The sequence below is a fragment of the Pantherophis guttatus genome, chromosome 13, assembly GCF_059756535.1.
Source record: "Pantherophis guttatus breed Tessera chromosome 13, ASM5975653v1, whole genome shotgun sequence".
NCBI lineage: Eukaryota > Metazoa > Chordata > Lepidosauria > Squamata > Colubridae > Pantherophis > Pantherophis guttatus.
This window is the reverse complement of record NC_142075.1, coordinates 21,488,445-21,515,072: the sequence shown is the minus strand read 5'-3', so window position 1 is coordinate 21,515,072 and position 26,628 is coordinate 21,488,445. Positions and strand designations below refer to the sequence as shown.

Below are 26,628 nucleotides of genomic sequence, written 5' to 3'. Positions count from 1 at the left end.
TCTGATTATTATTATTATTATTATTATTATTATTATTATTATTATTATTATTATTATTTATTGGTTAATCTTTAGTGAGATTCACAGCGTTTGAGGCTGGTTAATAGCTCAGCAGCTCGAGCCCTAACCAAGGACCTAGGAACTGCCAAGGTATCGTCGGAGGATGTAAGCTGTTCCGAGTAAGGTGGTTTTTTGTAAAGTCAAAATGTTCAAGTCCGGCAAATTTAGAATTTCTAAATAGTGGGGTAGCCCTTTGGGTATTGCTCCAAGGGCTCCAATTACAATCGGGACAACACACGATTTCTTTTTCCACAGTCGCTCAACTTCAATTTGTAAGTCCCGGTACTTTGTGATTTTTTCTTGCTGCTTATCTTCAATCCGTGCATCACCAGGTATTGCAATGTCAATGAACCATACTTTTTTCTTTTCAACTATTGTTATGTCAGGTGTGTTGTGGACCAAGGGCCTGTCAGTCTGAATCCTAAAGTCCCACAAGATCTTGAGTTTCTCATTCTCTAAAACTTGCTCAACCTGATGTTCCCTGTGGTTTTTGCTGTACTCAAATCCAAACTTCTGGCACAATTTCCAGTGAATGATCTTAGCAACACGGTCATGGCGTTGTAGGTAGTCAGTTTGTGAAATTTTGCTGCACCCACTGATCAGGTGGTCGACTGTCTCCTCTTTCTCATTGCAGAGGCGGCATTTGCTGTTGGTGGTAACATGTTGAATTTTTGCCTTCATACAGTTTGTGGCTAGGGCTTGTTCTCGAGCTGCCAAAATAAAGCTTTCTGTTTCTTTTTTCAGTACTCCTGATCTTAACCAGTTCCAAGTTAGTTTCTAGTCAGCTTTGCCTTCAATACTTTTCAAGTATTGGCCATGCAGAGCTTTGTGTTTCCAATTTTCAGCTCACTGGTCAATTACTTCTTTCTTATATTCTGCTTTTGTTTTAGTTGCCTTTAAAAGGCCTCCTTTATTTACTTCCTTAATCATTGGTTCTTCACTTTTCTGGATGTAATCATCATCATCATTATTATTATTATTATTATTATTATTATTATTATTATTGTTGTTGTTGTTGTTGTTGTTATTATTTGAAGCACTTGATATTGGGGTTCTGCAAACAGCAGCTAGAGGTGGTTTTTGCAAGCCCTTTAAGTACAACAGGACACTCTGTCGCAGACCCCTGGTTCTTCGGCTCCGAATTCAGAATAGTCCTTGACTTATATAACCATTGGTGGTCATTCAATGGTTGAATGGTCATTCAAAATTACAACGGGGCTGAAAATAAAGGGTCTTCACACTTATGGCTGTCACAGAGTCCCCACGGTCATGTGATCAGAATTTGGCAACCAAAAACACATTTACAATGACTGCAGAGTCTTGGAGTCATGGGATCACCGTTCGGGACCTTCCCAACCAACAAGCAAAGCCAATAGGGAAAGCTGGATTCCTTTAACAACCGCTGTGATTTCACCGGGGTGGAAAAAGCCATAACATTGGGCTCCACTTCCTTAACCACCGTCTCACTTAGCAACGGAAGGTCCCCTTCCGAGTATAGTCATAATTCAAGAACTCCTGTAGTCTTTGGAGTCTTATTAGTTCGTCGGGAGCTCTCCAGGGTCCTGAATTCTGCTTTCAAGAGTTTGGCTTTTGAGTCCTTGAACCAGGCAGAAAGGATAAGCAATGGCTGCATCTCTTTTCGATGTTCAGTCTTAGCATGAGCGATTCACACCCTCTACACAGGGATTTTGTTAGTGTGTGTTTGCTCCAGTCTCTCCATGCCACAAAATCCTCATTTCCACCCCACCCCCCACTTGGGTTACAATGAGGATGCCAATATCCCTTTGTTTCCTTTTCATGTGAATTGCAGCTTCCGCTTTGCAAAATATGCCTCTTTCTCCTCCTCCTTCTCCTCCTCCTCCACTTCTCTTCTTCCTTTTTATATCTTCTTTGACAGGGCTGGCTGCAAATGTTTCTCTTTCCCCCACTCCCACCCCCGCCCCCCCACATCCCCTGCTCCCTGAGTTTTAACAAGGTTTTCTTATTCTGATGTGGCCTTTTTAAAAATAGCTGCATAGTTTTTGGTCTCCTATTTCCCCCCCCCTTACTAGAAACCATTTTATCGACGTTCTTCCTTTCCGTTGCTCTAATGTGTTCCTCTGTAAATTGGTCTCGCCCAGTGGTGAAATCCAGTTTTTTTTTTACTACCGGTTCTGTGGGCATGGCTTGGTGGGTGTAGCAGGGGAAGGATACTGCAAAATCTCCATTCCCTCCCCACTCCTGGGGGAAGGATACTGCAAAATCCCCATTCCCTCCCCACTCCTTGGGGAAGGATACTTCAAAATCCCCATTCTCTCCCCATTCCTGGGAGAAGGATACTGCAAAATCTCCATTCCCACCCCACTCCAGGGGAAGGATACTGCAAAATCCCCATTCCCTCCCCACTCCTGGGGGAAGGACACTGCAAAATCTCCATTCCCGCCCCACTCTAGGGCCAGCCAGAGGTGGTATTTGCCGGTTCTCCAAACTACTCAAAATTTCCACTACCGGTTCTCCAAACTGCTCAAAATTTCTGCTTACTGGTTTTCCAGAACCTGTCAGAACCTGCTGGATTTCACCCCTGGTCTCGCCGATGGAATCAAAGCTAGCATGGAGGGGAGTGCCAACATTTAGACACATTTATTTGAGTCTGGAAACTCTAATCCTTCCATGGCCTCTTTCCTACTTGATTTGACCTTTTTTTTTTCCCCATTTCTGGGCTGGACAAATATTAAGTTGGACGCCTCTCTCCATTCGAAGAAGCCGTGCCGTTTCGATCCAACTTGGCCATCAATATTGGGCCTAGAATTTCTCCTTGGCCTGCGCCGTCAGCCTGCAATTTTCCAACACACAAAATTTCTAATGCAGCTTCTCCAAAGGCACATCTGATTATTATTTTTTTTTAAAGACCCACATCGCCAAAAACTGAAGCGCGGAGGATGCCAAAGGATAAACGGTATTCCAGCTTGCATCGCCGTTCATTTCTCCATTCTGTTCATTCTCCATTCTGATAGATTTCTGTCTGGCCCTTCCTCTTGTAGGTTCCTGGTTATATTGTGACTCTCCTAGGCTTGGCTCGATTCCTCTCTTGGCTTCGGACCATAATTGTATCATGTTAGATTAGAGCATGGAAAAAGGATGGTACACTTGGCGGTGGCTCAAAGTCCAAAACAGGAAACTCGTCTTTGGATGCTTGAATGGAGCCTTCATTGAAAACTTTGGGAGCTGACCGGGTTCTTTTTTTGGGGGGGACGTCACCTGGTTGGGACCTGATGGTTCCAGGTGCTGGGCGTGGGCAGTGCTCAATTGCCTGGACTCATTCTTCAAAGCATATTTCTGCAAGGCAGACGATTTGCTGCCATCTGTTAATGCAGATCATACTGGAGCCTCCTGGGAGTCCTGTAATCCTTTCTAATTACTTCTGACCTCACCGGCTCTTGTGGTCTTGTTTGGCAGCCTCCCTGCAGGATAAGCCTCACCCTTCCTTCCTTCCTTCCTTCCTTCCTTCCTTCCTTCCTTCCTTCCTTCCTTCCTTCCTTCTTTCTTTCTTTCTTTCTTTCCTCCCTTCCTCCCTTCCTCCCTTCCCTTTCCTCCCTTCCTTTCTCTTGATTCCTTCCTTCCTTCCTTTCCCTCCCCTCCTCCCTGCCTTCCTTTCTTTCTGTTTTTTCTTCCTTCCCTCCTTCTTCCTTCCCTCCCTCCCTCGCTTCCCTTCCTCTCTCCTTCCTTCTCTCCCTCTCTTTCCCTTGATTCCCGCTTTCCCTCCCATCCTCCCTGCCGGCCTGCCTTTCTTTCTGTCTTTTTCTTCCTTCCCTCCTTTTTTCCTCCCTCCCTTCCTATCCTCTCTCCCGCCCTCCCTCCTTCTCTTTCCCCTGATTCCTTCCTTCCTTCCCATCCTCTCTCGCTGCCTGCCTGCCTTTCTTTCTGTCTTTTTCTTCCTTCCTTCCTTTTTTCCTCCCTCCCTTCCCATCCTCTCTCCCTCCTTCCCTCCCTCCCTCCCTCCATCTCTCCCTCCCCCCTCTCTTTCCCCTGATTTCTTCCTTCCCTTCCATCCTCCCTCCCTGCCTGCCTGCCTTTCCTTTTTATCTTTTTCTTCCTTCCCTCCCTCCTTCTTCCCTCTCTCCCTCCCTCCCTTGCCTTCCCCCTTCCTCTTTCTTTCTCCTCCCTCCTTCCCTTCCCAATTCCCTCCTGAACAATTGTTCCTAATCATGTTGCACCCTCACAGCTTTCCTAAATAGCAGGGACCATTCTTTCGAGTCGAAAACCCTGAACTAATCCTAAATCCAATGAAACAAACAATCAATCAAACAAGCAAACCCAATTCTAACATGTGGGGGGGGGGGGCTCGTTGGATGAACAAAAATAAATTTAAAAAGCCCAAGCTTTTAGGCTGCTGTACTCTGTGTACCTTGGAGAATGGGGCCCTGCCGGAGAGGCCTTTTTGGCCAATGCAAAATGGGATGGGAAGCTTCCAACTGAAGCAGATGGCTCTGAAGAGAAGGAGAAGCTGAACCACAAAGAGTTTTGTAGGTAGCAACCAGCATTTTGATTAGGATCTGGAAGCCTGATGGATGGCCCCGAGACAGCTCCATCAAACCAGTGTTCTCCTGTTACACCGGCTCACACCAATCAGGAATGGGCAGCTGCTGTGACTTGCACCCATTGCAACTTTTGGAGCATCTAAGGGGGACACACACAGCCACCTCAAAGCCAATAGCAGTGGTCAAAGCACAGGGTGATGAAGACACGACTTACAGCGCATAGAATTGCACTGAAAAGATGCCTTTAGCTCCATGTTTGGGTTCTGGCTTTAAGCATTGTCTAGTTTGATGAAAAGAAGGACTAGGGGTGACAGGATAACAGTGTTCCAATATCTCAGGGGCTGCCCCAAAGAAGAGGGGGTCAAGCTATTCTCCAAAGCACCTGAAGGCAGGACAAGAAGCAACGGATGGAAACTAATCAAAGAGAGAAGCAACCTAGAACTAAGGAGAAATTTCCTGACAGTGAGAACAATTCATCAGTGGAACAACTGGCCTCCAGAAGTTGTAAATGCTCCAACACTGGAGGTTTTTAAGAAGATGTTGGATAACCATTCGTCTGAAGTGGTGTAGGGTTTGCTGTTTGAGTAGGGGTCCTCCAGGGTTCCTTCCAGTTCTATTCTGACTGATTGATTGACTCAAAGAATGAAACAGTATCATGTCTACTTCCTTGTAATTTCCATGTTAATAAAAACCCAAAGATCTAAATGAGTAGGTTAGGTTATGGGGTTAAAAAGAGATTGGACAACCATTTGTCTGAAGTGGTGTAGGGTTTCCTGCCTAAGCAGGGGGTTGGACTAGAAGACCTCCAAGATCCCTTCCAACTCTTCTCTCCTCTCCTCTCCTCTTCTCTTCTCTTCTCTTCTCTTCTCTTCTCTTCTCTTCTCTTCTCTTCTCTTCTCTTCTCTTCTCTTCTCTTCTCTTCTCTTCCCTCCTCTCCTCTCCTCTCCTCTCCTCTCCTCCCCTCCCCTCCTCTCCTCTCCTCTCCTCTCCTTGCCTCTCCTTCTAGTCTAGTCTAGTCTAGTCTACTCCACTCTACTCTACTCGATTCTACTCTACTCTACTCTACTCGATTCTATTCTAATATCTCATCCTCCTGATCAATTTTAATTTTTTTCAAGCAATTTTTTTGGGCAGGATTAAGAAGCTGCTACCCTGGACCATCTGTAGGACTGGCGGTTCCCATCCAAATTAGAAGCTGTTAGGAAGGAGCTGAGGGGAGGGAGGGGAGGGAGGAGAGATGCTGGCATTTCCAGATCTAAATGATGATGAGAGCAAGCTTTTATTTATGCTACATTTGCTTCCTAATGCAATATGGCAAGATAACATTTTGGACGAGACTTGATCGGTCCTGCAATGAAAATGGAGCTGCTAATTGAATAGGATGTGAGTAGTCCTCAACTTACGACCACAGTGGGACCCAACATTTCTGTTATTAAGTGAGACAGTGGTTAAGTGGGTTTTGCCCCATTTTACGACCTTTCTTGCCGGGGTCGTGAAGCAAATCACTGCAATTGTTCAGTTAGTCATCCAGTTGTTAAATGAATCCAGCTTCCCCGTTAACTTTGCTTGTCTGAAGGTTGCAAAGGGAGGTCATGTGACCCCGGGAGCAGCTGAATTTTAATCACGTGATCATGGGGATCTGCAAAGGTCGTAACCGTGAAAAACGATCGTAAATCAAGTCACATTTTTCAGTGCCGTTGTAACATTGGATGGTCACTAAATGAAACTGTTGTAAGTCAAGGACTGTGGACGCGGTGGCTCAGTGGCTAAGACGCTGAGCTTGTCGATCGAAAGGTCGGCAGTTCAGTGGTTCGAATCCCTACTGCTGCATAATGGGGTGAGCTCCCGTGACTTGTCCCAGCTTCTGCCAACCTAGCAGTCTGAAAGCAGGTAAAAAATGCAAGTAGAAAAATAGGGACCACCTTTGGTGGGGAGGTAACCGCGTTCCGTGCACCTTTGGCGTTGAGTCATGCCGGCCACATGACCACGGAGACGTCTTCGGACAGCGCTGGCTCTTCGGCTTTGAAACGGAGATGAGCACCCCCCCTAGAGTCGGGAACGACTAGCACTTATGTGCAAGGGGAACTTTTACCTTTACCTTTAAGTCAAGGACTATCTGCACCCGTTCTGTAACAGGTCCGATATAACGGCGAGGATGCAATCCTAAGGACCAAAAGAGCAAAAGGGTTGAATTTTTCATTTTCTCCCCCAAACTTCTAGCCATTTTCCTTCTTTTCGTGTCCTTGAACCCCCTTATTCGCTTGCTTATTTCTCCCACATTGGGGATTTCTATCTTGAGCAAAGAGGGGACATGAGATGAGCCCAGACCTTTTCCAGGGCTCTGGTTTGTTTTTTCCTTTTGTGTGTGTGTGTGTGTGTGTGTGTGTGAGATATTACGATATCAAAGACTTGCTCCCCGTTGAAAAAAAACCATTGAGCCCATGCCATGTGCAAACTGATCGTGGAGACCTCTTAAGCCTTCCTAATCCGCAGCTATTTTGAAGGATCATGAAGGATATGAGGATGGGGTGGGGTGGGGTGGCCAAATCCGGCGAGATCTATTCAGGATTCGGGTCACCATTTCACATCTGGCCCGGCTTGACGCGCGGGGATCAGCAAAATTCCTTGGCACCGCTCTTCCTTTTCACACAGCATATGGCAAGCAAGGACTGCATTTATGTCTGACGACAGCCGGGGGGAGGGATGGGGGGGGGCAAGAAACTGGTTGGATAATTATGTCCAGGGGACACAAGAGTGGCCGGAGCCAAAATCAAGAGAACTTGGAAGTTCCTGGCACTCGGCGGAGGTTCGGGGTGGTGGTGTGTGTGGCTTGTTCAGAACACAGAGATGTATAAATATCAGGATGAGCTAAACTCAGCACATGCCTGCCTCTCCCTCCCTCCCCACCTCTCTCTTCCTCCCTCCCTCCCTCCCTCTCTGTCTCTGTCTCTCTTCCTCTCTATCTCTTCACTCTCCCTCCCTCCCTCCCACTCTCTCCCCCCCTCCCTCTCTCTCTCCTCCCTCCCATCCTCCCTCCCTCTCTATCTCCCTCCCTCTCTCCCCCTCTCTCCATCTCTCTCTCCCTCCCTCCCACTTCCTCTCTCCCACTCCCTCCATTTCTCTCTCCCTCCCTCCCTCCCTCCCACTCTCTCTCCCTCTCCCACCCTCTCTCGTCCTCCTTCCCTCTTTCCCCCCTCCCTCCCTCCCTCTCTCCCTCTCTATCTCTATCTCTTCTCTCTCTCTCCCTCCCTCCCACTCTCTCTCCCCCTCCCTCTCTCTCTCCTCCCTTCCACCCTCCCCCCCTCTCTCCATCTCTCCCTCCCTCCCACTTCCTCTCTCCCACTCCCTCCATCTCTCTCCCTCCCTCCCACTCTCTCTCCCCCTCCCACCCTCTCTCTCTTCCTCTCTCCCTCTCTCCCCCCTCCCTTCATCTCCCTCTTTCCCTCCCACTCCCTCTCTCCCCCCTCCCTCCCCCTCTCTTTTTCCCCCTCCCACCCTCTCCCTCTCTCCCTCCCTATTCCTACCAACCTCTTTCTCCTTCCCTCTCTCCCCCCTCCCTCTCCCTTCCACTCTTTCTCTCCCCCCTCCCTCTCCCCCCCTCCCTCTCTCTCATGTGTCTATTTCTGAATGGAAAGCAAGCTTGTTGCTGGTACCGAGGCAGGAACAGAAGGGAGAAAGGAAAGGAAAGGAATATCATACTTAATAAGAAGTTACACTTCGGTGCAAGGATACAGCTAGCATATGTCATCCTTAGCTTTAAAAAAGAATCCTTACACGGCGGTGCATTTTTTTTTTTTTAAAGGCATTTCCCAAAATAACTATATTGTATACGGAATAACATTCAGGGGACTTTTTAAAAAATGGATATTATAAATTATCATAAGCATATAAAAGAGTGCTGAATTTTAAAAAATGGTTTATTTGGAGCCCTTGTATTAAAAGCAGCTTCATGGTGAATTTATTCTGATGAAGCATGCAGATCTTTCTTCCTTCCCTCCCTCCCTTCCCCTTCCTTCCTCCCTCCCTCCTTCCTTCCTTCCCTCCCTCCCTTCCTTCCCCTCCCTTCCTTCCCCTTTCTCCTTCCTTCCTTCCTTCCTTCCCTCCCTCCCTCCCTTCCTTCCTCTTCCTTCCTTCCCCTTTCTCCTTTCTTCCTTACCTCTCTCCCTCCCTCCCTCCTTCCTTCCCCTTCCTTCCTTCCTTCCTTTCTTCTTTCCTTCCTTCCTTCCCCTTTCTCCTTCCTTCCTTCCTTCCTCTTCCTTCCTTTCTTCCCCTTTCTCCTTCCTTCCTTCCTTCCTCTTCCTTCCCTTCTTCCCCTTTCTCCTTCCTTCCTTCCTTCCTTCCTTCCCTCCTTCCCTCCCTCCCTTCCTTCTTTCCTCATAGGAAATTTGATAGACTAGAAAAATAAATGAATATGTACAAGACGTTCTATCGGAGCCAGATTTAATTTGATCTGCACTCTGCTATTTACCATTCCTGCAGAGGCTGTCAGATCAATGCTGTTTGAAAATGCACATTTGGCGAACGAAAATGTTTCACAATCTCTATTTGAAACACGAGGTTTTGCGCAAGGATTTCACACACAGAGACACAAACTAAAAACCACACATCGTATTCAGAAAGGATGGGCAAATTCTGATGAATGAACCAATACGAAATTGACAGAGTGGGCCCAACTGTAATGACATCATCCATGAGCAATAGGATGTAAGAATGACCTTGGAAGACAGGGGGATGAGCCACAGTTGGAGGAAGGGTCAGAGATAAGGCAACTTCGCCCTCAAAAAAAAATGTAGGCATGGGAAATATTTCAGAAGAGACCCTCTCTAGTTTCTTGGGTCGTAGAGGTAATTTTGGGCGTACTTTGAGACTTGCAAAATTGTGGTTGCAGGAATTGGTAAATCTAGTTTGATGAAAAGAAGGACCAGGGGAGACATGATAGCAGTCTTCCAATATCTCAAGGGCTGCCCCAAAGAAGAGGGAGCCAAGCTATTCTCCAAAGCCCCTGAGGGCAGGACAAGAAGCAACGGGTGGAAACTCATCAAGGAGAGAAGCAACCTAGAACTAAGGAGGAATTTCCTGACAGTAAGAAGAATTAACCAGTGGAACAACTTGCCTCCAGAAGTTTTGAATACTCCAACACTGGAAGTTTTTACGAAGATGTTGGATAACCATTTGTCTGAAGTGGTCTAGGGTCTCCTGCTTGAGTAGGGGGTTGGACTAGATGACCTTCAAGGTCCCTACCAACTCTGTTATCTGTTATTCTGTTAATGTCACCTTACAATAAAAATAGAATTAGTCCATAGCAGAGGTGGATTTCAGCAGGTTCTGACCAGTTCTGGAGAACCGGTAGCGGAAATTTTGAGTAGTTCAGAGAACCGGTAGTAAAAATTCTGGGACTCGGGAGGCAGAGAATAGATGGGGGCGGGGCCAGTCAGAATTTTTACTACGGGTTCTCCGAACTACTCAAAATTTCCACTACCGGTTCTCCAGAACTGATCAGAACCTGCTGAAGCCCACCTCTGGCACTCGCGCAAGCTCACATTTCCAGTGCTGGGTGAACTAGTTGCTACAGTATGTGAACCCCAACTCTGCCCCCTATGTGGGGCAGCCCGATCTGTCCATTCTTAGGATGAAGGCTATTTCCTGACGAAGAAGAGCATTTAAAGAAATGCAGTTCACCTCTGAAAGCAATGACCAAATAATTGCTTGCTACCTGCTGGGTTTTCTTCTCTCACAAGCTAGAGTTGGGCATAAAGTTACCGCTGGCTCAGCTGCGGTTTTGCCGGGGATATTGGAGAGAGACGTTATTTAGAGTTGGGGTTTGCCTTTCTAATTCCTTCCAGGCCCACAGAGTTGGATAATGCTTGCTTTTCAGAGGCGTTTTCCCCCCCCCTCTTAATCAATGCAAGAGAAATTGGATAATGCCTCCATTGAGACAGGGCAGGGAGAGGCACAATAGCTGAAGCAGAATGCAGCCATCTTCGCCTTTGATAGAGTATAGGGTGGGTGTCAGCAACCTGTGGCCCCAGAGCCACATGTGGCTCATTGGGCCCTCTGCTGTGGCTCCCTGTCTGGTAATCTCACCGCTGGCTGGCAACTTCGCCCTCAAAAAAAAAAATGTAGGCATGGGAAATATTTCAGGAGAGACCCTCTCCAGTTTCTTGGGTCGTAGAGGTCATTTTGGGCATACTTTGAGACTTGCAAAATTGTGGTTGCAGGAATTGGGTATGTCTAGTTTGATGAAAAGAAGGACCAGGAGAGACAGGATAGCAGTGTTCCAATATCTCAGGGGCTGCCACAAAGAAGAGGGAGTCAAGCTATTCTCCAAAGCCCCTGAAGGCAGGACAAGAAGCAATGGGTGGAAACTAATCAAGGAGAGAAGCAGCTTAGAACTAAGGAGAAATTTCCTGACAATTAGAACAATTAATCTGTGGAACAACTTGCCACCAAAGTTGTAAATGCTCCAACACTGGAAGTTTTTAAGAAGATGTTGGATAACCGTTTGTCTGAAGTGGTGTAGGGTTTCCTGCCTGGGCAGGGGGTTGGACTAGAAGACCTCCAAGGTCCCTTCCAACTCTGTTATTCTATTCTATTCTATTCTATTCTATTCTATTCTATTCTATTCTATTCTATTCTATTCTATTCTATTCTATTCTATTCTATTCTATTATGTTTTTTCTCAAAAAAAGGGCCTGGTGGCTCAGCAGACTGATAGCATTGTGATTATCACCAGCTGCCTGCAATTACTGCAAGTTCAAATCTCACCAGGCTCAAGGTTGACTCAGCCTTCCATCCTTTCTAAGGTAGGTGAAATGAGGACCCAGATTGTGGGGGCAATAAGCTGACTTTGTATAAATATACAAAAGTATGACAGCTATTGCTTAACGCATTGTAAGCCGCCCTGAGTCTCCGGAGAAGGGCGGCATATAAATCAATTTTTTTAAAAAAAATTAAAAGAATTGCACTTCTACAAAAAGGAAAACACTCCCAAAGAAGAAAAGAATAAACTACACAAGGGTACACAAGGGAACCAACCCATGCATCTCTCCATCCTTGTACATCCTTTAGCAAAAAAAAAAAAAAATAGTAATAAATACATTGCAGATTGGTTTTGGATCAATTAAAAGAAAAAAGGCACAAAAAGCTTTCCTCGAGGGTTCGATTGAAATTACCCAACAGGAGACATAAAATAGGTCAGAGGGAATCAGGAGTGCCCAGCTGCTAATGTTTAATGCTTTTTTGGATTTGAGACCAGGGTGAGATGTACATGCAATTCTGCAACACAACCAGAACTTGTATTTTATTGTGACAGTTGGAATGGAAACAGCTCAAAGAGAAGGGCTTATATTTCCTCCGCATTCCTTTAATAGATGTCCGCAGGCTTTTTTCCGTGGAGTTTTCGCTATGCGCACGATCGCCTTTTTATCTTCGATATTACTTCTTTGGCCAGGCTACAAGGAACAGACATTTGAAGCAGACGATAGGAATGGATTTTTATTCCAGTTGGATTGATTGGCTTACCTGAGGTCTACGATCGTTGGCTGGTTGACTTTTAACCCTAATCCCAACACATTTTAGCCAGTGGTGGGATTCAAGTAATTTAACAATCGGTTCTCTGCCCGAATGATTTCTTCCAACAATCAGTTTGCCAAACTGCTCAGAAAGTTAACAGCCGGTTCTCCCGAACTGGCTGAATCCCACCACTGATCTTAGCAGGATTTCAGCAAGGATGGTGTCCTGACCCAGCTCCCCAAACACGACAAACCCTCTGAGGCAGGGGTGAAATGCTACAGGTTCGGTGGCACGTGGTTTGGAGAACCGGTAGTGGTGGATGTGCAAGGCTCCACCCACCCTCCCGGACGTCGTTACTTCCTTGTCTTAACCAGGAAGTAACCTGTTTTTGATCCTCTGTGGATGCGCAGAAGGCTTTGCGCATAGGGTCCAAGCGTGCACATGCCCACGTTATGGCAAGTCCCAGAGCAAAGTGATCTATCTCTCTCTCTCTCCCTCTCTCTCTCTCTCTCTCTCTCTCTCTCTCTCTCTCTCTCTAACACACACACACACACACACATACACACCCCTCCAGCAGCTTGTGTCTGCAAGTAGTTCATCAAAATGCTGTAAGCACAATGGCTGCAAAGCAGGGCAAGGGAATAAGTCCATGAGTCCAGGAAGCAAAGGAACAAGGTGATTAATCCAGGAAGCAAGAAATAAAGGAAGAAATCCAAGAAACTCCAAATGTCGGCAACAGCACACAAAATTCCAGGAATTCATCATTTGTTCCCGACAAATACCCTCACCACAGCGTCTCCTTAAAGCTCAGTCCCCAGTTGTGCTTTGTGAAGAGGGGCGGGGCGCTCTCTTCCTGAGTTGTTGGGTCAGCCTGCGCTGTTCCCGCCTTCTCTCCACTCTCCGTGCTCGGGGATCAGGAGGGGGTGGTCCTTGCTTATGGCCTGAGCTCTGTTGCTCCTCATGTTCACTGCTTGCCCTCTCTTGGTCATCCTGCCCCCGTTCCTCCCTGCCTACAAGCCATCCCAATCCTGAAAGGCCCTGGCCTGACTCGGCCTGCTCCTCCCCATATTCCTCTGAAGCCAATAAAGCCGCCCCCTCGATCTTCATCAGCTCCAGCTCCGGCTCGTCTACCTCCACAGATTCAGGCTCCGATGGGGGCATGACACTTACTTCTCAATGTTTTATAAATTCTAGTATTATTTATGTCCTCTTATAGTTATCTTGAGCCAGGTTCATGTGTTGGTTAAGGCGCCAGGCTAGAAACTGGGAGACGGTGAATTCTAGTACTGTCTTGGATACAAAGCCAGCTGTGTGACCTTGGGCCAGTCACTTTCTCTCAGCCCTAGGAAGGAGTGAATGGCAAACCACTTCTGAAAAAAAAAAAAACCTTGCCAAGAAAACTGCAGGAACTTATCAGGGCAGCCTCCGATAATTGGACACAACCGAACAGAAGGAGGGGGAGAAAAAAGAATTATCTATGCTAGTTATTTATAGAATTACGATTATTCATTATAAAATTCATTTTATAGGATTCTTTTGCAGCTTTAACTCCTGCCCTCTGTAATTTTACCTTAATAATTTTATCTCTACCGTCTTTTTATTCTGTCGAAATGACTCTTTTATTTGTATTTCTATTTTAGAGTAATTGCGGCGTTATTAATTCTCGGCTGGTCTGTGGCCAAAATAAAATGGATTGATGGACGGTCTACTGAAAAAAAGACACCGTGTATTTTCTGAGGGAGATCCATATCCTCTCAATCAAAACCTTCATTGCAACATTGGGCAAAGCTAGAATTAAGCGGCCCAAAAGAGGCCAATTTTGCAACACGGACTGTGATCTAAGTCCTTTTTTAGGCTTAGCTGATTGGCAGCTGAAATCCAGGGTGGTGGTATGTAGATGCTCCATTCTTTTCTTTCGCGGACCATCCGATGTCCGTCATGCCCACCCACCCACCCACCCACTTCCACCCTTTAGCCTGACCCCCCCTATTTTTTTGAGATTGCACACAATTGCAATAATGGCATAAACGGTCAGTCTTCTTTTGTGTGGGGACACAATAACCAGAATTACAAGCTGGTCTCACAGCTGCAAATGTTCTTTGGCTGCCAATTTTTGAACCAGATTTCTCGTGCGGCCAAAGGCCTCCAGCAGCTGGAGGCGATGACTTCTACATGGATCCAGAATTGTATTTTGTGATCTTCGTCGTACCAACCTTACCTGTACCAAGTGCGGCTCAGCTTGGCATGGGAGGGCAGGGATTTCTGCTACCGGTTCTCCGAACCACCCGCCACCATCGCTACCGGATCGGGCGATCCGGTCCAAACCGGGAGCATTTCACCCCTGCTATTGACTCTTGCAGTACTAGTAAAAATTAAAGTCTGTAGCATTAAAGTTCAGGAAAATTGCAACTTCAGTCTACTCTGAACAGCTTTAGAGACCCAGGCAGTGAAAGATCTCTATCCAGGTTTCATGGAGACACCAGGGATGAATCTGGGATCTCTGGAGAGCCATGCAGGTGCTCTGCTGAGCCATGATCCCTCTCCAAAGACGACAACCTAGGAGGTGCGTTCCCATTAGCAGGAACCATGTTTCAAAGGCCAAAAGGCTTCCAAACTGTCAATGTTGGTTCAACTTTTAAATTTGTTACCCCAGACATCCTGGCTCCTGGCACCTACCCAAGGTAGCAATTTTTAGACGCAAACAGACATTCTCCATCCCTCAAGTAAGGAAATGGAAACCGGAAGGAACTCGACATTCACATATACACACATCCCACTTAAACCTTCACCACGTCAGGTCAAGCCCTTGATGAAGTGCTTTTCTGAATTCAGGAAGAAAAAAACCCACCGAGAATTTTGAAATCGTGTGACTCACTCACCGAGTGGGAGAGCAGACCCAGCATATCAGAACGTTTGGCAATTAAATAAGATAAGAAGGAAGAAGTTATGTCACAGCAGTCCTTTTTCTAGGTCTGTTTGGAAAGAGCAGAAAATGCCTACTGTATTTTTCGGAGTATAAGATGCACCTTTTTCCCCCCTAAAAGAGGGTGAAAATTTAGGTGCGTCTTATACACCGAATGTAGCCCCGCCCACCCTCTGCCCCCCACCCACACCTTTGGCGTCTGCCTCCCAGCAGTTTACCTCCTTGCAAGCAAACAGCGAGAAGAAACAGCTCCTTTCAGCTTCAGCACAGCCTAATTAGCACAAGTTGATTGGATCGGCCTCCCAACTCCCAACAATGCGAAGAGAAACCTCCTTATAGGAAAGCTACAAGACGAAAGTGGCCACAGTTAGGCCAGCTTCAGGGTTGACATCAGCACTAAATTGGGGCTAGATAAGAGTTAACGGAATTCAAGAGAGTTGGACTGGGGTCGCTTGTGGGAACATCATTAGTGGTGGGATTCAAATAATTTAACAACAGGTTCGCTGCCCTAATGACCAGCTGGGTGGGCGTGGCCATGGTGGGCATGGCCAGGGGGTGTGGCCTCCTGCACCCTCCTGGGAGCAAAAACAGGCCACAGGGGGGGCACCGCACCTCCCTATGCCCCGTTTTAGACCTAGTGGGCCTCCCTGCACATACCTGGGAGCCAAAATACCTGCCCTACTAAGCAGGTATATACAAAAGTATGAAGGCTATTGCTTAATGCATTGTAAGACGACCCTGAGTCTCCGGAGAAGGGCGGCATATATAAATCGAACTAATGAATAAATAAATAAATAAATAAATAAATAAATAAATAAATAAATAAATAAATAAATAAATAAAATGGGGTGTGTGGGGACTCCTGGAAGGTGCAGGGCAGGGCAGGGCCAGCCAGAAATTTAACTACTGGTTCTCCCAAACCGGCTGAATCCCACCACTAAACATCATGATTCTAGGCTGATTCCTCTCTTGACTCCACCTCCAGTCTCTGCCTCTTCTTTTCCTACCTGTCTGGAATTACAGCCACGGGTTCTGAAATCCCTGTGGCATTATCAAGAGTCAATCCACCGCCGTGCTGTACGTCTATAATTACATTGCATTTCCAAAAGTGGTTCCATATCGCTCCTGCTCATCAGCGAGGGCTAAAAATGTGTCAAACATGTGTAATTGTCCTGTGGATGATTTTTCATATTACCAACCACCTGACTGCAACTTTTAACAGCCCCAGGCAGGCGAACGTGTTCAATTTCCCCAAGGAAATCATTCTTTCAGTTCCAAGTTCAACCTGCTTATTTTCATACCCCTAATGAGTTTCATCTTGCCTTTGAGCAGAAATGAATATTCAACGCCACCATTGGATGCGATGAATTTCCTGCAGATGCTTGGCAGGGGGTGGGGGGGCGCTGAATGCAAATGCCAGGTCTTTAGGGGTGGGGGTCACTGGTGAGGGAGCTGGAGAATTGTAGAGGGAGTGCCAAATATTTGAGAATCTATGTTCCTAGGGGGCTTTGTTTCACACATGTTTTTTATTTATTTATTTATTTATATGCCGCTCTTCTCCGGAGACTCAGGGCGGCTTACAATGCGTTAAGCAATAGCCTTCATACTTTTGTATATTTATACAAAGTCAGCTTATTGCCCCCACAATCTGGGTCTTCATTTCACCTACCTTTGAAAGGATGGAAGGCTGAGTCAACCTTGAGCCTGGTGACATTTGAACTTGCAGTAATTGCAGGCAGTTGGTATTAATAACAGTGCTTTAGTCTGCTGTGCCACCAGGATGGAATTAATGGAATCTCCTGGGGCAAGAGTTGAAGGTTAGCCATGGAACAGATTTGCCCATTCCTTTCTCTGTCCAACCTGCTTGGCAGGGTTGGCATGAGAATAAAACAGGAGGAAGGAAGACTGAATGCTGCCTTGAGTTCTTGGAGATAAAAAAAAAAAATCAGAATCAGAATAGAGCTGGACGGCACCTTGGAGGTCATCTAGTCCGACCCCCTGTTCAAGCAGGAGACCCTACACCCGTGACAGTGAACCTATGGCACGCGTGCCACAGGTGGCACGCGGAGCCATATCTGTGGGCATGCGAGTGTTGCCTTAGGTCAGCTCCAGTCCGCATGTGCGCGCCGGCCAGCTAATTTTCAGGCCTTCCGGGCTCACCGGAAGTCAGGAAATGGGCCGTTTCCGGCCTCCGGAGGGCCTCCGGTGGAGTGGGGAAGGCTGTTTTCGCCCTCCCCGGGCTCCAAGAAAGCCTCTGGAACCTGGGGAGGGCGAAAACCAGAAAACAAGGGCGGCATATAAATTAAAAGCAAAAAAAACAAACAAACAAAAAAACAGCTCTTTAGTCCGCTGCACCACCGAGGCTCTTGCATAACCACCTCCTCCTCCACCACCTCCTCCTCCTCCTCTTCCTCCTCCTCCTCCACCTCCTCCATCATCTTCATCATCATCATCCAGATTCTAGAAGAAAACAAAAGCTGCTAAATCCATTCATACCAATCTAATCCTTCCCCTTACACAGGCATCCTTACTGGTTCATTCACCTTTTCTAACTAAAATATTGATAGCATGCAGTTCTTTCGGTTCAATCTTAGATGGAAAAACAAAACAAAACATATACATAATATTTTTCCATCTTTTCTCCGGCCCCTGCCCCTGCCAATTCATCGTATTTTATCTCTCTCCTCTCTCTTTTGCACATTCCTACGTCCCAACAAGCTATCTTGTTAAAAACAATGGGTAGTCCGCATTTAGTCGTTTTCCAGGGTTTTTAGCTCCTTTGCCAGCATCTCTCAAAGTGGGATCTTGGAGAGTGGGAAATCCCCAGAAGATCAACAAAGCCATCTAGATGCTACCACCTAGCCAGATTCCCTATTTATTTAATTTTTTTTTTACATCCTTCTGCCTGTTTGGGGAAAGCCCCTTTCTATTTCATTTCCCGTTCCCGAAGCAGGATCCTGCCCTCAGCTCCGTGGTCAAGCCACCATTCCTCTCCAGCTAACGTTCGAGAGAGAGGCCCTTCTCTCCTGATGCTCGTAGTGCCATTGCAGGGAACGCATGAATATTTATTAACCCAACCAAATGTGTAAGGACATAAGTAGGCATTCATTATTCAACATGACAAGGGCAGCTAAATGTGTTTGTATTCAGAGACCTGAGTTGGAAAGCTGGGCAACTTTGGAGATACGGAGGCGACTCAGAAGGTTCGGTGATCAAAGGCTGATTTTTGAAAAGCTGCAGAGGTTGGACAGCTGTCGTTTGCTGGGAGAAAAAGCAGCGAAGGCCAGCAGTAACGGAGAACAGGATCCTGCCAGATCAAGGCAAAGGCGAAGCAGAACAGAAAAGCGACGCTTTCTGCTCTGCAAATGATATTCAGTGGTAGGGTGCCTCAGAACGTGGAAGATTCACAAGACTGTATGTCAAGGAGGTGATTCCGTCGTACCCTGGAAGACCTCTTTGTGCTTGACTAATCTGAGACAGAGAGACTGGATGCGTTCACCCGACACAGTATGTGAAGCGTGTTAGTGTTCATTTAGTTTGTTTGTGTATGTGTGAGTTAGTGTGTAAGATACAAATTAGATACAGATACAGATTAATGGAAGGGACTTTGTAGGTCATCTAGTCCAACCCCCCACCCAAGCAGGAGACTCTACACCATTTCTGACAGATGGCAGACCAGTCTCTTCTTGAAAACTTCTACTGATTGAAGCTCCCACAACTTCCGAAGGCAACTTCTGTTCCATTGGTTGATTGCTCTCACTGTTAGAAAATTTCTCCTTATTTCCACTCCCCTCCAGCTGCTGTAGGTAACCCTGGGATACAGCCTTGAGAGAGGTAAGCATGGAATGTGCATCTGTCTTTGGCTGTGGTGCCGTTTTGCTAGTTTCCCATCCCCTATGGCAACTCGAGAGCAGGCCAGGAATGCTTTGCGAGTTGACATTCGGCTCCCCTCACTTCCTGAAGGCAACCTGTGCAAAGCAAAAACAATTTGAGTACAGGTATATATTTTAAGGTTGTAAACCCACCCACCCACCCAAGTTGAATCTCTCCTTGGTCAGTTTCCATCCATTATTCCGTGTCTGGCCTTCAAGTGCTTTGGAAAATAGCTTGACCCACCCCTTCTTTGTGGCAGCCCCACAAATATTATCATGTCCCCCCAGTCCTTCTTTTCACTAGGGATTCAGACCGCTGAACTGCTGACCTTTTGATTGACAAGCTCAGCATCTTAGCCACTGAGCCACCGCGTTCCCAATCAAATCATAGGCAAGGGGAAAAAACATGGTGCTATTGACTACAATCGCACTGAACCTACTTAAGGGATCAACTCATTTCTATCTTTGCTCAATAGAATCACACAACTGTCAGATCACCCAAAAAATTCCGGAAAGCCCAGCCAACAAAACCCAAGATTAACAGTAACCATGATTTGGCATCTTGTTAAGCTGCCAGATTTCAGCTGACCTGCTCAAGCGTTCTGTGTGAATAAACTCAAAGGGGTGGATGTGATGTCCTTCTGATGTCCATAGCCCAGTGATGAAATCCTACCGGTTCGCACCAGTTCAGGCGAACCGGTAGTGATAAAAAGCTACCGGTTCAGCGAACCGGTAGTAAAAAAAAAAGCTACCGGTTGGTCCGAACCGGTATTTCTGATGATCAGTTGTGCCGCACGATTTAAAATTGTTAGAAAGGAGGAAATCCTGCTTTCTAGTGAATCTAAATCATGCGGCACAGCTGTTTTCCCCCCCTCACTGTTCTACTTACCTTCTCAAGTGTCCTTTTTCCACGTGCAGCACACGTTTGGCATGTACCATACATGCATGTGCAGTAAACCAGTGGCAAACCGGGGAGGATTTCACCACTGCCATAGCCTTTTGTAAAGATAGCCCAAATGCTTTGTTCACCAACTCCATTTTTAATATTCTTAACGGGCAACCCTTACCTTCAAAACAGGCCTCTTGTCTTTGCAGATCTTCTCAATTTCCTTGTAGGATTTGGGTCAAGACCGTCCTTTGTTATTCAGATCTTTTTTTTCTTTTTCTTTTTCTTTTTCTTTTTCTTTTTCTTTTTCTTTTTCTTTTTTTTTTTTTTTGTGGAATTATTTCATGCCTTTGAGTTGATCTATACTTTTAACAGACTGACATTTGGTTAATTTTTATCTGCCATCTGCTGTTTCAGTGCTGCAGAAACAACCAAGATGACTGCGGCACTAAAAAGAGATTTATTCTACCAGAAGATTTTTGAAGTCTCCTCCAATCCCATGCAGGAAATATCATCCTGCATTGACATGGAAGTGAGAATGAAATTGTGTCTGAAACCGCTTCTCTGGTTGTTTGCATCCTGGTTTACCTAGAGGTTCCTTCTAACTTGGGCTGACGGTTGTGGCTTTTATGGAATGAATTCTCCCCGTGATTGTTTTTAAGATTCATTAAAATAATCTGTCATTTCTGACCTTCTCTAATAGGCAGACACATTTGTGTGTGTCTATTGGTAGGTAAGGGAAGGTGGCTAAGACGCTGAGCTTGTCGATCGAAAGGTCAGCGGTTCGAATCCCTAGTGCCGCGTAACGGGGTGAGCTCCTGTTACTTGTCCCAGCTTCTGCCAACCTAGCAGTTCGGAAGCATGTAAAAAATGCAAGTAGAAAAATAGGGGCCACCTTTGGTGGGAAGGGAACAGCGTTCCGTGCGCCTTTGGCGTTGAGTCATGCTGGCCACATGACCACGGAGACATCTTCGGACAGCGCTGGCTCTTCAGCTTTGAAACGGAGATGAGCACTGCCCCCTAGAGTCAGGAAAAACTAGCACATACGTGCGAGGGGAATCTTTACCTTTACCTTATTGGTAGGTAATCTGAATTACTATGAGAACCCTTTTTAAACAGCCTTTTTAAAAGGTACTTCCTGCTTTAAATAAATTCCTCTAAGATATGCAGTATTAAAATGCAAGGGCCTCCAGAGAGTCCTATTTTTGAATGCCACGTTCAGAAATATGGCTCTTTTTATGGACATCTTCCTCTAATCACTTCTTTTTGTGTAGATTTCTCTACGGATGGACACAAGAGGACTCAGTTCAGTCCATGGTTAGGTTTTGACAAACCTCACATATATATAGATTTCCTTTTACCTTCCTACTCTCTGGGTGTTGGGTAGGGGAGACATTTGACTTGCTGTTCTGATTCACAAGAATGTAATCTGCAGAGACGTTTGATGTTTCAGAACCATGGACAGCTCAACTTGCGGTGGGGGAGAATAGAGAATGTCTTTGGGACAGATTTAACAGAATAGTTAAAGTTGGAAGGGACCTTGGAGGTCTTCTAGTCCAACCCCCTGCTTAGGCAGGAAGCCTTACACCACGTCAGACAAATGGTTATCCAACATCTTCTTTAAAACTTCCAGTGTTGGAGCATTGACAGCTTCTGGAGGCAAGTTGTTCCACTGATGAATTGTTCTCACTGTCAGGAAATTTCTCCTTAGTTCTAAGTTGCTTCTCCCCTTGATTAGTTTCCATCCATTGTTTCTTCTCATGTCCATCTGTTAAAGGTAATCTTACAAATCCTGCACTGAGGAGGTGGTGGACTAGACAGTGTCTATGGGACTAGGTGGCCTGTCTAGGACTATGATCCTATGAATGACTCATAACCCCATAACCTAACCTATTCATTTAGATCTTTGGGTTTTTATTAACAAGGAAATTACAAGGAAGTAGACATGGTACTGTTTCATTCTTTGAGTCAATCAATCAGTCAGAATAGAACTGGAAGGAACCCTGGAGGACACCTACTCAAACAGGAAACCCTATATCACTTTAGACAAATGGCTGTCCAGTCCCTTTTTAAAAGCCTCCAGTGTTGAAGTACCCACAACATCTGGAGGCAAGTTGTTCCACTGATTAATTGTTCTAACTGTCAGGAAATTTCTCCTTAGTTCTAAGTTGCTTCTTTCCTTGATTAGTTTCCATCAGTTGCTTCTTGTCTTGCCTTCAGGTGCTTTGGAGAATAGCTTGACCCCCTCTTCTTTGTGGCAGCCCTTCAGATATTATCATGTCCTCCCTAGTCCTTCTTTTCACTAGACCAGAATACCCAGTTCCTGCAACCGTTCTTCCTATGTTTTAGCCTTCAGTCCCCTAATCATCTTTCTTGCTCTTCTCTGCACTTTTTCCAGAATCAACTTTTGCTTTAATATTTGAACCCGAAGATACGACTGAGATCTACCTTAACATACGAGTATATGAATATATAAAGAGGATCCTCTTCTCTTGGTAATAGATGATCCTTTCCTTGCCAATAACAATGATGATTAGGTCATCCCCTCTTTGCAAAATCTTTCAGCTCCATCTTAGAGAAGAGCTGCATTCTGTCTCTTGTGTAGCTTGTCTTGAACTTGCGTAGCCATCATTTAAATTCTCTCTGATGGTTCGGTTAATTGCATTAACGATATTCTCCATGGTGGAGCAGAAAATGATTAGCTGTGACTTTTTCGTTTCATCTCTTTTTCTTTTTTTCCCCTTTTGTAGCAACCCACAGCACCTTTAAAAAAAACAAACAAATAGAAAGTAGAAAAGGAATCCGTTATTGGAAGCTTGGCATTCTATGTTGACAACTGTTAACGTCAAGATTGATCTTCCCTCCCCCCACCCTTCATTTAAAAAAAAAAGATTCTCTTGATGAAGAGACATTGCTTCTTAAAGCATCATGTCCTAATAGGTAAAGGTAAAGGTTCCCCTCGCATATATGTGCTAGTCGTTCCTGACTCTAGGGGGCAGTGCTCATCTCTGTTCCAAAGCCGAAGAGCCAGCGCTGTCCGAAGACGTCTCCGTGGTCATGTGGCCGGCATGACTCAATGCCAAAGGCGCACGGAACGCTGTTCCCTTCCCACCAAAGGGGGTCCCTATTTTTCTACTTGCATTTTTTACATGCTTTCGAACTGCTAGGTTGGCAGAAGCTGGGACAAGTCATGGGAGCTCACCCCGTTACGCGGCACTAGGGATTCGAACCGCTGAACTGCCGACCTTTCGATCGACAAGCTCAGCGTCTTAGCCACTGAGCCACCACCTCCCTCTTTCGTGTCCAAATATATTGCTTTTGTTCCCGTCCTTCTGCTGAAAACCTTTGCCACGTCCATTCCTCCGTGCCAGCATGGTGCCAGCCTTCCCTTTCACTTCGTTAAGAAGAGAGCCAAGCTGTGATGTTGAGGTTGGAGGAATATTTTCTGCTCTCCTCTTGAAAGTGTACAAGATTTTCCCAAAAAGAAAATTCTTCACGGTCAAAATGAATTTGGTCTGGGTAGGCTCAAAGCGATTGTCGAAAGCTTTAACTCCTGCTCTGAAAAGCAATCAGCTCTGCATGACTTCGCATCTCCCATGGTCACCAGATGCTGGCGGGAGAGCAGAAGAAGGATGGTGAGAAAACCCCAAGGTTGGTGTGGCTTTAAGTCATCCCTCATAAAGGGGATTCTTGCCCCATCCTGGGAGTGAAAGGGGATAGGGAATAAGTGACGGAATAACTATCGTGGATCAAGGCTGGGAAGGTGAGTGGTGCGATGGGCTAGAGGTAGAGCTCTCACCTCACAATCAGGAGGCTGTGAGTTCAATCCTAGGTAGGGGCAGATATTTCTCTCTCTGGGCACAATGAGAATATATCTGCTAAACAAAACTCTGCATTGGTGACAGGAAGGGCATTTGGCCACTAATCATTCTGCTCCATTCAGTTGCCCGGACTCCACCCAGCAAGGGATTATGGGGCCATAAAAAGGAGATGATGATCAAGGCTGGGAAGGTCATGCTTTTTGAGAGGCGCTCTAGATGTCCTCAGATATGAAAGGACTGCAGTGCCATGCTGTCTAGTAAAACTGGGCGTTGTGATCCCAACATACTTAAAGGAATTTTGTTTTATTTATTGATATTTTTATTTAATTTTTATCTGGCCTTTATTACTGTAAAAGGAACTTAAGGCAGTGAACGTATTCCTTCCTCTTCTTATTTTTCCTGCATGATGGGTTGGGCAAAGAGAGAGGGACTGTTCCCAAGGTCACCCAGCCAATGTTTATGCCTAAGGTGGGACTAGAACTCTCCATCTCCTGGTGATTGACCCAAAGTCACCCAGCCAGCTTTCATGCCTAAGGCTGGACTAGAACTCTCAATCTCCTGGTGATTGGCCCAAAGTCACCCAGCCAATGTTTATGCCTAAGGCATTGACTAGAACTCCCTATCTCCTGGTGATTGACCCAAAGTCACCCAGCCAGCTTTCATGCCTAAGGCAGGACTAGAATTCACCATCTCCTGGTGATTGGCCCAGTCACCCAGCTGTCTTTCATGCCTAAGGCAGGACTAGAACTCTCAATCTCCTGGTGATTGGCCCAAAGTCACCCAGCCCTACACCAAACTAAATAGTTTAAACGGAGGAAATAGAGAAAGAGCGGGATGCTTTTTCTTGAGGCCTTATTAGTGCTTACGTTGAAGACTTCATTTGATTATTAACCTTGAAGGTGGGTCTTCTTTAATTAAATGAGCTTTCTCCAACCTGGTGCCCCTTCCCTTTGAACAAATTGAACTACAGGTCCTGTGACACCTGGCCAAAAGGGCTATTAGCCAGTTGGCTGGCAACGAGAAGAATTTTGGGCCAAAGCTCCTGGCGGTTGTTTGGAATTACGTGGCACCCAGTGGTGGGATTCTAATGGTTTGGACCAGTTCGGGCGAACTGTTAGCTCGATCAGCCATGAGCAAACCGGTTCGCTCCAATTTTGAAGTGGCCCGTCCACCCACCCCTGTGTTATACTCACCTATAATTCCATTTCCGAAGCCCAGCTGATGGGTGCGGCAAAGTGGATTGCTGCGCCTCAGCTGTTTTCCTTGCTGGCAGCAATGCGTAAGGTGAGTTTTCTCCAAACTGCGAACATGCGCAAAGCGCATGTCTGGCGCGCACGTGTTTAGCAAACCGGTTGGATCCCACCCCTGGTGGCACCTACGTTGAATACATGACATTAAATTGATTTGAAGTCCCAGCCTTTTCAGAAGGTCGTTGAGGAACCTGTCCGTTGAGTTTGCCCGACGTGGAGGCCGCGTTGAAATGGATTTAGAGCAGGTGAAAATGTCGTTTATGGAGCCACCCCGTGATATTCTGAGGGTCTTTAACAAACTCCCCTTTCTCTCTGCCCTCTAGGTGGTCAGCCAGATTGACAAGTTGACCTCAGACTTTGAGTTTGAGCTGGAGCCCGACGATTGGACGACCACCACGGTGAGCAGCACCTCCAGCAGCGAGAAAGGTGGAGGCATATTTGACCTTGGGCACCTGGATTTCATGACCTCAGACATCCTTTCGGACAGCTGGGAATTCTGCTCTTTCCTCGAGGCCTCCACCCCTTCGGATTCGGGCGACGGTTCGGAGCAGCAGCAGCAGTCACAGCCACAACAGCCACCGGGGCATCAACCCGATTACCAGCTGATGAATGGTGGGGTGTTGCTCTACAACGGACCCCGGATTGAAACCCCAGACTCTTCCAGCGAGGAAGCGTTCAGCTCCATACCAAGTCACAAACCTCACCATCCGAGGACGCCGGGCACCAGGGAGCGGGTGCGTTTTAGTGACAAAGTCCTCTACCATGCTTTGTGCTGCGATGATGACGATGAGGAGGCGGACAGTGGGCCCCTTCCGGATGATCCTCCGGAAGAACCCAACGAGACCACTCCGAAGGGGGCGTTAGTGGCCAAGACGTCAATGCGACGGTCCCCTCACCTTGATAGTGGCCAAATGCGGAAGTTGACAAGGAATAGCAGCACCCAGACGGTGTCAGACAAAAGTACTCAGACGATACTCCCTTATATTTCGAACAAGCAGAAAATCAACCAGAAGAACTGAGGAACAGCAGGGGGGAAAGGGTGGGCTGGGCTGAAGAGGAAGAAGGAGCTGCAGCGGGAGAGAGAGAGATCTATAAACAGATAGATAGATAAATTTCTCTCTATATTTAAGTCAATAAATAATCATGATATGATGAAAAAAAAATATATGGAAATGGGATATCCTCTGACTACCTAACCGTCATGTCAAGACTCAGGGAATTTAAACTGTTTTGTTTGTCGAATGTCGTATTTCTCCCAGTTGGTGCATTGCTTATTTATACATGAAAGGAAACACACCTTGTGCCATTTCACGTCACAAAGCAGGCGGGGGGGGGATCTATTGAGGATGAGGAAGAGTAAGATTTACAGACTCCCCCAAAGTTTTTCAGAATAGCATGTTTTGACATACTAGCTTATTCCCCCCATCCTGCTCCCTGGTTAATGATTGTGTGATTTTGATTGAGGAGTTGGCTAATGGGGAGAGAGAGAGAGAGACAGACAGACAGACAGAGACAGATGGATAGAAGTAGATTATGGATGGAGATGGATGGATGGATGGATGGATGATATAAATATATATATTATGGGGATGGATGGATGGAGAGACAGAGGTAGATAGTGGTATATTATGGATGGAGGTGGATGGTGATGGATGGATGGATGGAGAGAGAGAGAGAGAGAGATTATGGAGATGGAGGGAGGGAGGGAGGGAGGGAGGGAGGGAAGGATGGAGAGAGAGAGGTGGATAGAGGTATATTATGGATGGAGATGGATGGTGATGGATGGA

General features: G+C 46.3%; 1 protein-coding gene across 1 annotated transcript in view; it reads left to right on the top strand.

The window, feature by feature from the left end:
• Window positions 1–26,004, top strand: part of INSYN1 (inhibitory synaptic factor 1) — a 64,768-nt gene extending 38,764 nt beyond the window's left edge. Inside the window, exon 3 of the mRNA XM_034409570.3 lies at window positions 25,165–26,004. Coding sequence (XP_034265461.2) covers window positions 25,165–25,860 — 696 coding nt within the window. The 3' untranslated portion in view covers window positions 25,861–26,004. The remainder of the gene's footprint in view (window positions 1–25,164) is intronic.
• The last annotated feature ends 624 nt before the right edge of the window (window positions 26,005–26,628 follow it).